Genomic DNA, 14016 nt, shown 5'->3' with positions numbered 1-14016 from the left:
TAATACAATTCAGTCAAGGTTTAAATTGTATCACTGAAGCCACAAAATGAGCTGACTCTTTAAATCATGAATGTATTTCATGAGCAATTCTAGTCTCACTTTAAATCAGAGCTACATCCCTGTGATAAACTGGAAGACTTTTCAACAGCTTGCCTATTCTGTTCAGCGATTCCTTCAAAGTTGTGCAGTTTCTCTGCTTACTGCGCTCATCTCATAATTCATGCCCATCTGTAAGGAATATGGGTATTATACATCTCATGATATTGTGGGACATTTGAAGTGCTTCTTTCAAACAATGAGTAAAGTCAACTGAAATACCTTTAGTAGAGATTACATAAATACTTAATAAATAAAATCTGCTTTTAAATTATTACACATTAACAGAGTTCATATTTCAGTTAGACTATGATGGGAAAGAGTTTACAAAAATGTGATTAAATGAACTATTAGGGACACATAAAATAGGACTTTTTAAAGCAATAAATTAGATGATAATTGTAATGCTGGTTAATTTTTTAAAGATTTCCACCTTTAACCTAATTCCCTGAGGAGAAAACACGTTGTTTCAAAATTGCCTGACAGAAGAAATTACCTAGCCAATTAACTATTCCAATAAATTACCATCAAATTACCTTCTCTGGGTGCATGGACTGAGGGCAGTAGAATCCATGATATAAAATTAAAAAGCAAAAATTATCTATTCAAGAACAACTAAGTACCAGCAACTGTTTGAAAAGTAAGATTAATTAATGCAATTTTATTCTACCTTAGATTTACAGTATTATGGTGGAGAAATATTACTCAAGAGGGGAAAATATTTGTCCCTGGGTATACTAAAATCAGGTGGAAGAATGGCATATGTATTTTGAAACCACATGGCAAAAGTTATCATAAGAAAAATATCATTTTGCTGGTCCAAATAACATCCATTCTTAAGACTCAAATGGTTTAAAATGTATTCCTATGCCCAACTCACACATGTCCATCCTCAGTGCTGAGCTCTCTTTGGAGTGGTATACTAGCACATTTGTCTATTTTAATTGTCCATCCAAGATTTCCACTTGGACGTCTCATGGCTTTTGTTAAGTGAAAAATGTCTCAGATCTGAGTTCATGATCTTAAACTGCATAGTATTCCTCATTTCTGTAAAGGGCCTCATGATCTACATTGTTTGTGCAAGATATCTTAGCACCCTCTTGACACTTGCTCTCCAATGAACCAACAAGTAGTGTCTGTTTTTCCTCCAAAACACATCTTGAATCACTCACTTTTTATCTCCAATGTACCAAAACTATACACAACCCATGGTACTACTATCTCCAATCTGAACTCCTGAGATAGCCTTGTAACCGGCTACCTGACTTCCACACTGTTCCATTTGCCCCTCAACAGTAGCTACTTTTGGTTAAATCCTTTGGTGACTTGACTGATGAGATTCAAATTTCTCAAGGCAAACATAGACAGGCCCTTTGCCACCTTTCCAGCTTCTTCTTATAAAGCTCCCTCCCTTGATCTCCATTTCTTCCACAAAGGCCTACCTCCCATTCCTCAAAAGTATCAAAATCCTAACAGCCTTGGGACCTTCATACATGCTGTCCCATCTATGCCAAAAATCCTTCCTTCTTGTCTCACATAACTGCAGCCCTCATGTGGCTAATTCCTATCCATTTAATGTCACTTCCTCAATAAAGCATTCCCTGCAATCTCTAAATTAGGTCTCTTACTATATGCTGTCACAGCCTCTTCTAGGTCTTCTTCAGAACATTTATAACAATTATGTAGTTGTGTGTGATCTTTTTAATTATACATTTTCTTCACTATCTGTTAATATCTATGAAAGCACAGACTAGAGTTGTACTGTTTACCTTGGAACTCTTAGTGTCTATAAGCTTGCTTAGAATATTAATAGGCCCTCAAATGTAGTTTTAATGAATGAGTGAAAAGCATAAATTAATGTATCAGATGGAAGAACAAGGTCAGCTATTTCCACTACAAAGCCTTCCTTGATGAACCTAACTGGTGGATCTCCTCAGACGCCTGAAGTTTCTGCAGCCTTACTTCATCAGTATTTTATGTTTTACATGCCTTCCTACAGGAAAGTGCCTGTAATACAGACATATATTTTACTTAGCTTTTTATAGGACTACATGGCATTTTTGCACAAAGAGGAGATGAATAAATATTCTTAAATAAAATCAAAAGCAAGATATGTAGAAAGGCAGAAGGGAATGCAGGCAGGCATAAAATGTGACATTCAAAATAATAAAGATATGTAAGACATTTCTTCACAATTCAGATACATAAAGTATTTGTGAGTTCCTATTACATTACAGGAACTGCTAATTCAACCATAGTTTCAACTACATAAAAGATATATTAATGATAACACAGAAACAAAAAATACTGCCTTTCTCTCATTTGAAAATATATTCTTCAAGAGTACAGATTCTAATGAGTTGCTTAAATTTTTTCGTTATTTCATCTCTTGACATATTTAACGTCACCTCCAAAGTAACTGCTCCTCCTTTTCTATTTTCTCCATAAGAGACCACCAAAATATATACATATATATATATGAAAGAGGTTATGGTAGCTCTAAGTTATTGCTAAGTATCTGGAGATTATAATACAAAGTGCAGGAGGTCTTGGAAAGACATCTGAATTTAAAGGGAAATAAATTCTGGAACCCCAAATCACTTATTCATCTTAATGATGTAGCAATGAGGTGTTAACAGGTAGACTTCAAGAAGAGACTTTAACCTCATCCTTCAGCTCCACTCCTTTCTTTTCCTTTTTTGTTTTCTTCTAGAAACAGACTTGTAGGGTGAGAAACAAGCCTGCTCTTCTCTTTGGGATTCATATGGAATTCTACTTTTCTTTGACCCTTTCTGCCCCATTGGTTACCACTTGCAACATAAGCCAATGGATCAATCTCTCTCTTGATCAATGGGACAAGAGTTAGCATTTGGGAAAAACGAACAAAGGAATCTTAACATAAAGTCTTTGCCTGCATTTTAAACCCTAGTAACCTATTTTCTACAAAAAAAAAAATATCTCTTAAAATTTTTTGTTAATTTTTTAGGTAAGACTGGACTTCGTGCTTTCTCAGGCTTTCAGGTTTCTTAAATGAGATAAGTATTTGCAGCACCTAGTGTGTGCCTTTTCCTTTTCTTAATCATTATATGTAGTTAAATCATTATTTAGCCACAGAATCCATTCATGTCTTCAAGTTTATACCCAGCCTCATATGACACTGTTAGGCCGAGTCCACCTTAGTCGGTTAGGAAAGCTGAATCTAGAATCTTCAGACCTAAAACTCTTGAATCTGATTTCCAGGTTTTAACATTCAACTTCATATTACAACTAAGGGAACTGCCTGTGGTTTTATACCTTTCCAGAGTATTTGTTCAACAACACTTATTAAACATCTTGTACAGAATAATATATATATATTATAAAGTATATATATATAACATATATAAAATAATATATTATAAAGTATATATACATAATATATATAACATTAAAATATATATACACATATATGTATATAAAATCAAGTAGTAAAGATGATCTAGTAGTAAAGATGAAGCATGTAAAATATAGTTACATGACATGTTTTTTTAGAACCTCCATATCATACCCAAAACATATGTTGTACTTTCTATCCATAATTCTAATCTTCCATAAGGCTTATTGTGCCTTATTTTTTCTATTTCTACTATATTCTTTACATTCTAACACCTCTAATATTCGTATCTTTTAACAGGAACACTTGAAGTACCAGGTAGTGTGATTTTTAATTATGTAAGAAATCTGATTGGTTCAGCAAGCAGATGAAATATCCAAAAATGACGGTTTAAAATTTGCTAAATTGTGCCTCTGATAAGAAGAAGCATTTTCTAAGACTTACATTTTTTTACTTAAATCATCTTATCAGAGTATCAGACAGCTAAAAAGAAGTGGGTAGAAGAAATCCTACCTTAGGCCTTCCAAAGAACACTATCTGAAAGTCTGTTAAAACCTAGGAATTGGATTAAGTGTTGCCATTCAACCTGCATGTAAGCTGGCAAAAAGTAAAATCAAACACAATTCACTACATTTGCTGGCAAAATATCTGGAAATATTTCTCTACATTCAAGAATGAGTAAAAAGAAGAAACAAACAACAGTAAAATAAAAAAAAAAACAGGGCCTGTGAGAATATGCTACAGAAACATTATTCCTATAATTTAGCTCATGAACATGATTTACTATATGAACCAAAATAAGATTTGGGAAAACATTTTGGCATCCTCAAATGTCAAAAGACATTGGCCCTATAAGACAGGAGCTAAAAGCTAAAGGGAGAGATCAAGCTAAATTCTTGATTAAAAAGAAAGATAGAGAAGTAAGGATTTCAAAGAAACTAAACAATTAAGAGTGAAATTAGAAATAAGCCAAGTGGAGAAGGACAAGTACCAAATGATTTCACTCATACGTGGAGTATAAGAACAAAGGAAAACTGACGGAACAAAACAGCAGCAGAATCACAGAACCCAAGAATGGACTAACAGTTACCAAAGGGAAAGGGACTGGGGACAATGGGTGGGAAGGGAGGGATAAGGGTGGGGAAAAAGAAAGGGGGCATTACGATTAGCATGTATAGTGTGTTGGGGGCACAGGGAGGGCTCCGCAACACAGAGAAGACAAGTAGTGATTTTACAGCATCTTACTACGCAGATGGACAGTGCTGTGAAGGGGTATGTGGGGGAGACTTGGTGAAGGGGGAAACCTAGTAAACATAATGTTCTTTCTGTAATTGTAGATTAATGATACCAAGATAAAAAATTTAAAAAAAGAGTGAAATTAAAATCTATATTGGAGAAAACAAAAAAGGAACTTAGACTTTAGGAAGTCAGATCAGTGCCACTGAACACAAACTTAGAGATGTACACATAGATAGAAAAATATGGAGGTTAGAGAATTGACCACTGAATTAAAAAGCTGTGAATGCTCTTGAGGAGGAAATCAGACTGACTAATAGGAATAACTGAAGAATTTTTCTATTAGGAGAAAGACGTGCATGAGCATGTAACTGCATATGCACATCATAAAGATGATTTGTTCTTTTAAATTAACAAGAAAATACATTATCAGGCTCCAGAAAAGAATGAACAGGCTGCCCACAAAGGAATATATATGAGAATGGCCTTAGACTTCTCTTCAATGCTAAACTCGGACCTCTCCTCAATGCTACACACGTGAGCATCTGATTATATATCCAGACTATTCAAACAAAAAAACATGTGTGCTCCAGTAAGCCTATGTCCAAGTATGTGTGAAGGTAATAAGGTGACATTCTCAGGCATGAAAACACAAAAAAAATTAATTAAAAAATAACATATATACACAAACACATGTATGTTCATATGTTACTAATATATATATGTATATATATATATATGCTATGTTATATGTGATCAAGTTGATTCAGTCTCCTAAATAAATAAGATAGCTATTTTTATCATCTTCAGTGAGAATTAAATGAGCAAATTTTGGAGGAGATTTTCAGGAGAAATTTCAAGCACATATATTTGAGGTCATTAATTTCAAAACTGGTTATCTACCCGAAGGAAATAAGTCTCTCTATTCTGAGACAGGTAGTATGTGTGCTATCCATGTACCTAAGTGATAGGATTAGAGAGAACAAAAAAAACATATATTCTTCCCTCATGGAGAGCCTACTGGGACACAATCCCTGAAATCAGTAGGTAAGCACAATTTTTTAGGGAAAAAATCCAGTTTGTTATGAGGCACCATAATAGATTAATTTGGATTTAGCTGGCTAAGCAAGGCTTTCTGAAGAAAACAGCATATAAACTAAAACTTGAAGGATTAACTGGAGTTAGCCGGACTTGGAAAAACATCTTTCATTAAAAAAAGAAAGAAAAGAAGAGAAAATAGGAAAACAAGCCACTATTGCTATTGTCACATGAAATATTCAATACATTTCACTTTCTATCATGATGTGCCAACCCCTAAACATCAACTTAAAATTTATTTTAGCTAAATTATTTTTAACAGCTTTCACAAATGCTGGTTTAATTTGAGCACTATGATTCGATTTCACTTTAGATGCTGACTAAAAAGATAATGTTACAAAGAAAGAATTTACTCACGGATGAAGCAAAGTATTCTAGTGTTGGGGGATAAAGACCTTAAATCATACTGGGTGATAGGGGAGATAAAGCCAATCAAATGTATTTCCCATTGAATTCTTGTTTCAATGAATCCTGTTTGTTAGAAACTAGCAAAACTGTATCATCTACTGTGTACTGTTGTGAATGACAGGCCAAGCCTCATCTGTTAGAAATAAGTAGTCAAATGTAAGAGATGACCATGGCAGACAAAATAAAGTATGTTGCCCTTTCTTTAGTTATCAGAATTCATATAAACAGCATGCTTTATCTTTAAATAGAAAAAGCACTTCTCAAATTGAATATTACTCATATTGCAATATAACATAAAATCCACTTTTTTGTGTGGCAACCTGGCTCTGTAACACACAGTCTTATCACCCCCGCAGCTGCACAATCACAGGCTCTTCTCCACCCTGGAAAGGCCTTCCCTCGGGCTCTCTGTAGGGCCATCAGGTAGTAGCTACATCTTACTCTGTTCCTTAGTCCATTCATGACCTAACAGGAAATGGACGGAAGACTTTCATCTTTCAACAACTGACTGAACTCAGACTAATATTTTCCCCCGGAACATTGTTTTGTTCTTTACCCAAAGAGGGTCGTGTGGCTACTTCAGGTGGCCGCTGAGGACCCACATGGAGGGTGAAGGTTTGAATGGTGTGCCTTGAAAATTATGTGACTTTGGTATCAAATAACTTGTTAGCTGTGCCACAAAGCAAGCTGTTACAGAATGGATTTAAGCAGATCACCTCTCTTGACAATGTGTTTGTTTTTCTTACTTTTTAGTGGAACAACTACTGAGTGTGTGATATTGTGACTTTCTTTTTTGGGGGAAAAAACCCCCACAAAATATTCCCAAAAAACACACTTGAAAGTCACTTTTGATTTTTTTTAATGTATATTCAACAAATATAAGAATATTTGTTCTCAAACATACTACAGTTGAAAGCCTTAAAAGTTCACCTCTAAAATGAGATCATTAGAAACACAAAAATGAATTTTGCAATCATGTGGATTATAAGAGTGTACAGGTTATAGGGAAATTTAAGTTTGGATTAAAGCCAGACAATATGTGGAGAAGCAGAAGGAAGATGTGCATTTCATTTCCTTTGGATTTGGAAAAGTACTACACGAAAGTCACCAAGCAAATACATATTTTTAATCTCAATGACAGTGGAGGGGCTATTGGTGGACATATAAATTATATAATTTGCATGATATAAAAAATTGAGCATTTTGATTTTAAGAATCTAAGTGTTCGGATACAACATTTTAAAGGTCAAATAAGACAATAAGAAGGTTTTTCTCTACTTTAGATATAACCTTGAAATCACTTAGTCATTCTTTAATCAGAATAATTACAAAGTAACTTTCAGTGTTTTCAATGTTAACTAGTAAATTCATAAGTGTTTATATATGTAACTATATTTTAGATACAGACATATATATACTGTATAAGTGAATATTAGTTTATTTAACTAAAACAAATAAATTTTATTTATTTTATTTTTTTATTTTTATTAATTTTAAAATAATATTTTATTAAATAAAATGCTTATTAAGTACAAAATCCTAAATTTTTTAAACATAAGTTTATATAATCTCTGATTAGGCAAGAAATGTGCCTCATTAAGCCCATTAAACATGAAAATAATCTCAAATTCATTTCTTTGCTTATTTGTGTTTGGAATATTATAAAATCTGATAAATACTAGGATGTTGACATTATGAGAAAGAATCTTATCATCTGAAATGACCATCTTTAGTCTGAACGAATAGATTATATTTATGTCTTGCTTATGTTATTAGGTGTGCAGTCCACCCTTTGACCTGGGTTCTTCTAAGGTCAACAAACCCTGTACCTTTGGCAACACTGTTTTATCAAACTGGAAGGATGGTTCTCATATTAAGAGACCTTGCTTCATTTATACTGAAGGGACATATACAAGCAGAGGAAACCAAGCACATCAGGGTAGGGCTGCCCCTCTTAGCTAAGAAAAGAAAATCTGTGGGTAGGATCACAATAGTGGAGAGCAGCACACATGGGAACAGCACCATGAATTTATAAATTAAGCTCACTTTTAAATTCAGGAAATGATTCTGAGTGAATGGAAATGGCTTATGATAGGAGAGTTGCTACTCTGTGTTCTCTGAAAGCTTATGGCTGAATAAAAAACACTTTCAGGAAAAAGAACTGAGATGTATGTAATTCATAAAGGCTACTGCTCCAACTATCTATAAAAGTATTCCTCTATGTCAAGTATCTGGCTCTGAGTAAAACCTCTCTGAAGACCAGGGATAGAATCAGGAATGACTGATCCAAAGAGCCTCTGCTCACACTGGGCTCCAGTACTGGGTCATCTGGGATACCAGGGAAGGTCTGCTGTGCTCCAAGTAGAAGGATCAGAGGTACTGGCTTATGTGGTAAAAGAAGTATATCCAAATATATCCACCCTGTAGCTTCTAGTATGGAAGGTTGTCTTGTGATATAACACATTATAAAAGGTAGCTTCTATGCAAACTTATTAAAGATGTCTGTCAAAGTCAAATAATTTGGCTTTGTTATTCATTGAGTTTTAAGTAAAGATGGTATCAAAGCTTGGGAATGTGATTTCAGAAAAAGTTTAACTTTTCCAAGCACAAAGGGTCACATGAGGTCTCAGAAGCTCCACAAAACAAACCTGAATTCTGAAAACAGATTCAAAACTAAATCAGATAACCTGTGAGAGCCTTTGGGGGAAAGTACATATGAATTTGTCCCCTGCTGCATCTAAATTATGAGTCCCTTGGGGCTGTAATATCTTTCATTTTATTGGCCACAGTTTGTGAGCATGGGACAAGAAAGGTGTCCATCAGGCAGAAAACAGAATTTATCCACATAGGCATTTATAGCACAGTCCCCTTATAGAGGAAAAAACACCCCTTCTTTATGTATGTTCCAGACTTGACCTCCCTCTGGCCTTGGAATTATCTGGTTTTCCTGCACAGTCAGGTTGTTCTGAAATACCAACACAGCTGTAGGCAAAGGAAGAGGTTGGTCAAATAGCCCACCCGGAGATGCCATAACAAATGGAAATGGAACTAACGTATGTAGAACCGACCAAGGTTTGCCTTGGCACCATTATCTCCCATGAGTCACTTGTATGGAAAGTCAGAAGAAAACAGTGAAACAGACAAAACAAGAAAAACAAAGTTGAGGAGAGGCTTCCTTTAGAGTCAAATGAAACCAACCATCATAAATTTCCTAGTGGGCCTAGACTAATAGAAGGAAGAGACTGAGGAACACTGTTAAAGAATGTTGTAGGGATTTTTGTTTCCAAAAGGGACCCATGCACCTGTTGATGTGTTTTCCAGGCTCTTGAATGATAACAATTTATGAGGCTATTAATACTAAGCCTAAGATTTATCAGATGTGCTGTTTGTCTTGTGGCCAATATAACCTCATAAAATTTGGGTTGCATTGGGTTAAAGTGGAGCGTTCTGCTCTTGGAGTTATTCAGAGCATTTAAATCGTTTAATCCTACAAGAACCATGCATTTAGCCTGCCTATTAGGGAAAGTCTTTAGGGATTCCTACCAGTTGCAGAGCCAGGCTGGAGGGGGCAGTCCATTGCTGGGTGAGGTAAAATGGAGGCAGCAGGGGAGGAATGAGTCCTGGAGACAAGGCGGTGTTTCTCTAATCCATCCATGCCAACCACAGCCAGCTGAGCTTGGCGCACCGAGAGCGCACGTGCGTGCTGGGGCTCCAGAAAGGGCTGTTGCCAAGAAAAGAGCACAGTAGAAAGAAACATGAGACAAGCATTGAGGGGGACACTGAGAGTGACATGTAAACAAATTAAGTTCATCAGGTCAGAGACATAATAAACGGTGTGAAGGAAAAAGAAAAAAAAATAGAGAAAGGGAGAGGAAAAACAAGATCTAGTCAATAAATTCATTCAACAGATGTTTTCACACTGACGGCCAGGGCCTGTCTGCCTGCCTAAGGAGGAGGTGATGGCAGGAGGCCTGTCAGTTTGGACTGATTGAAAGAAACAGACCTTTAACCTCAAGAGGAACATCAACTTAGACTCATTTCCTATCTCGATACCAACATTTTGAATACAGCCCCAGAATTGTTGCAACAGAAAGTGGGAGAACAATTCAACTGCATTTAGATTGCCAAAAGGGCTCAATTCTGAAAATTCTATCTTGGATTTACTTCGGTAATATTGGTGATGAAATAATAGGAGCCCAAATATTATCAACTGAGTGGCTATATTTTGATGTTTCAGTCTTCATATCATGGTATATAGAACAATGAATTTTTCAAATATATGGTATAATCTCAATGCTATAAAAGGTTTTTATTTCTATTACAGAGTATTAAATATAATCTCAGTGATTTAATAGTATCATTTTTCATACTTCTCAAGTTACCCAATCAAAGAGCCAGAGTCTGGAAGCTCCTGGAAAAGTCACTTAGTCTATTCTTCTGTCTCCAAAAAAGACCACCTCTATAACACAGATAGGCAGCTAATTTAACTATCGATATTACACAGTAAATATTTCCTCTTTCTTCAACATCAGGGAATTCATAACCTTGGGTTGCTTTTTATGTTTCTTTTCTTTTCCATGGTCTCAACAAATGTGGAAAGTAGATGAACAGTGATACAAAAGATGATTATCACATGCCATGGATTAGGAAACTGCTCCTCTAAAAGGTTAACAAAGTCTTTTAAATACAAGTCTAATTCCCATAATTTTTTAAATGTGCATGCCCTTCTGCTTTGATCTGCCTGGATAGCATTTACTCTTTCAAGGCTTGATGCAAACATTACCTCTTAGTGAGGCCTTGCCTTAACCTTCCTGTTAGGTTAGGGACCCCCATAGCATCCAACACAAATTATTGTATGTGATACTCATCTTGTATTTCTAGCACAAGGTTTGGTACATCCTAAATACACAAGTTATTCACTTAGAATGCTAACAAATCAACATACAAACATAAAACATACAAACATACAAACATAAAACAAAAAACATATACTTTTTCTTTACAAAAGTCTAACCCCTGTTTTCTTGAGTGTCTCCATGTTCAATGCCCTGAGGATGCAGCAGTAAAGCTGACATAGTCCCTCCTTTCATGGACCTTACAATCAGAAAGAATGTAAGTGTGTAATTATGACTTTGGGATTTTCTATGGGGTAAAGGAATTTTCTGCATATGATCTAAAATGCATATTGTAGGATAAAATACCTGAATGTTTGTAATATACATTCTCTGAGTCTCTTCCTACAGTAACATCATCTTTAACCCTCATCTAAACTAATGCAAAGACCCTTGATTGATCACCCAATTTCTAAGACTAACTCCATCCTATTCCTTCCTGCTAGAATTCTCTTCCCAAAGCCCTCCTGTATTGCAAAAATCTCTGAAAGTAAACCAATGTTTGAAGAAACTCCCTAGCCTGTCACTTGGGTTCTCCTTGATCTGAGGTCAATTTGCATTCTTCACGTTAAGTCTTCTATTCCTCTTCCAGGTTCCAGCCAAAATCCTATCTACATATAACCAATACCATCCCCTGACCTGCGTCATGACTTCCACAGGCCCTGGGCACTTTTGGCTTTTGGGGGCCCCTTCCTCCTTAAAAAGCAATATGGAAAATTATATTTTATGCTTACTTTGGCATTCATTGGAGTCATTATTATATATTATTATAATATTCATTTTTTTCTTCTGAAACATTAAAATTTAATACATTTTGTGAGCCTCTTTAAGTATTATGAATTCTGGTCCTAGTGTCTACTGTGTCTAATGAATATGCTGGCCCTGATCATTTGTGCTTCCACAAATCTGTCTTTTCTGCATCGTCCCCTCTAGGTGTGTCTATGAAGCTTCACACTCAGCACTCATACACATTCTCTAAGATCCACTTCAAATTCTACATAGAACTTTCTAAGCTTCCACATTAAATGTGCTTTCCATTTCCATTTCATTCCCATCACACTTTTTCTCTTTTTCCCTGCCTTAATCTTCCGTAAGTCAGAGTTATTGCAGCAATAACTACTTTTGAGCTCAAATTCTGTGCCAGACACTTTGCTGATGTCTTGAGCCTTTTTATATCTATTGTCTACTGAGGAGACAGATACTAAATATTTCTAAGTATAATGTTATTATAAATATAATGAATGCTATACAGGAGAAGTGCAGAATGCCATGAAAAACTGTGAAGAAGAACCTGATGTAAAGGTTGAGTGAACTTCCATCTAAGGAAGTGCTGTTTAATTTGAAACATCAAGGATAAACTGAATTAGCTAGGTGAAGTGGGGGGACGACTCTAGATACAGTGAGAGAGAGAGAGAAATTCTCTCTCCATGTATAATATTGAAATCTATCTGAACCAGAAACTGAACGTAACTCATCTGTGAACTTATTTTCTGTGGCATTTTATATCTTTTCTTATGCTTTCTTGAATCTAAATGATTATTTGTGCATTGAGATTAAAGACCATGCCTTTTTCCCATAACGTAACCATGTTTTAGATGACTGAAGTTACTATGTGTTTAATCTCTTAATGAATAACTCAATACTATAAGAGCTCCATATAAATTTACACCACCACCTTCCTTCTTTTTAAAGAAAGCGTATTTATCATTTCACTTGGGCTTCACAGGAACCCTTTAAGATAATGGGATAACAGTCCACCAACTCCTAAGCATGGTACAAATGTTACATTTTAATACAGAACTTTAGAACCAGGCAAGCAAAATCCTACTTATCCAATAAGTAGACTATTAGGAATATGGCAATATAGATAATAGGCAAATAACTATTTGTTCAATAGTAGTTACTTATTCCTCATACACAAGTGTCCATCCAATATCTATCATGCATGTAGAAGGAAGCAGATTCCATGCTGGGTTGCACAGACAAGAGAGTGAATTAAGCATGGCTCCTTGAGGGTTGACACCCAAAATTCGAGCATTATATCACTAGTTAGTAAGTAACATAAGGATGTAAGCTCTGCATATTGACTCATACGTTCCTATGCAGTGTTTCACACATAGCGGGTGTTGAAAAACATAAATTGAACAAGTAAATGCACAGAAAGGAAATACATAGTCTTAAGATCACAATGTAAGGATAATATAAGAAAGCATATAATAAGCAATCATGACATAAAAGAATCAAGGAATGGTTAATGAAAAATACAAGAAAATAGAGACCAAACAAAACAATCATCAAAGGACAACACTCTGAAATTATTTAGTGTTGAAGCCAAGAGATAATGAAGGAAATGAGTAATCTGAGGATTATTTTTTCCTAAAATTTTATATGGTTTCCAAACTTTCTGCATATTACCTATATTAACACTTTAAGAAAAGTGTTAAATGCTATTTAACATAAACAGTGAAACCTTTTAAACACTTATTTAGGATGGATTCATAATCATGGACCTTACAGCAGACATGAGTCAAATATTTGAATATTCTGCCAAAAAAGGACTATAGAAGAGAGAAAAGTTCATTCACTTTCAAAAGAGTTGACTATAATTATACAGTTTTATACATGAAGCATAAATTTTAATGTATAGGGCAAATCTGACAATCTAGTAAGGCAAACCATTATTATGGTACATATTAATCACCAAAGTATCACAAAATCCTAAACCATTTTTATTACCAATAGATATTATTCCTCATCAATAAAATGTTTTACGCTTGAGGCTGAAAACTGAAATAATATTTTTCTGTTGTAACTAATTTATTGAAGTGTTTCACTAAACATTTTTTCCTATTCGCAATATTAATAAGAAATAATTTTGTCTGTGGTTATTTTCCATATTTCTAAGTAAGTGTG

At 35.0% G+C, this 14016-nt stretch overlaps 1 protein-coding gene across 1 annotated transcript in view; it reads right to left on the bottom strand.

Moving 5' to 3' along the window:
• Positions 1-14016, bottom strand: part of HDAC9 (histone deacetylase 9) — a 930736-nt gene that overhangs the window by 284552 nt on the left and 632168 nt on the right. Inside the window, exon 16 of the mRNA XM_057504568.1 lies at positions 9755-9932. Coding sequence (XP_057360551.1) covers positions 9755-9932 — 178 coding nt within the window. The remainder of the gene's footprint in view (positions 1-9754; positions 9933-14016) is intronic.

Source organism: Manis pentadactyla, chromosome 7, assembly GCF_030020395.1.
Source record: "Manis pentadactyla isolate mManPen7 chromosome 7, mManPen7.hap1, whole genome shotgun sequence".
NCBI lineage: Eukaryota > Metazoa > Chordata > Mammalia > Pholidota > Manidae > Manis > Manis pentadactyla.
The sequence above is the reverse complement of the archived record's forward strand: the minus strand, read 5'-3'. Positions and strand labels throughout refer to the sequence as shown.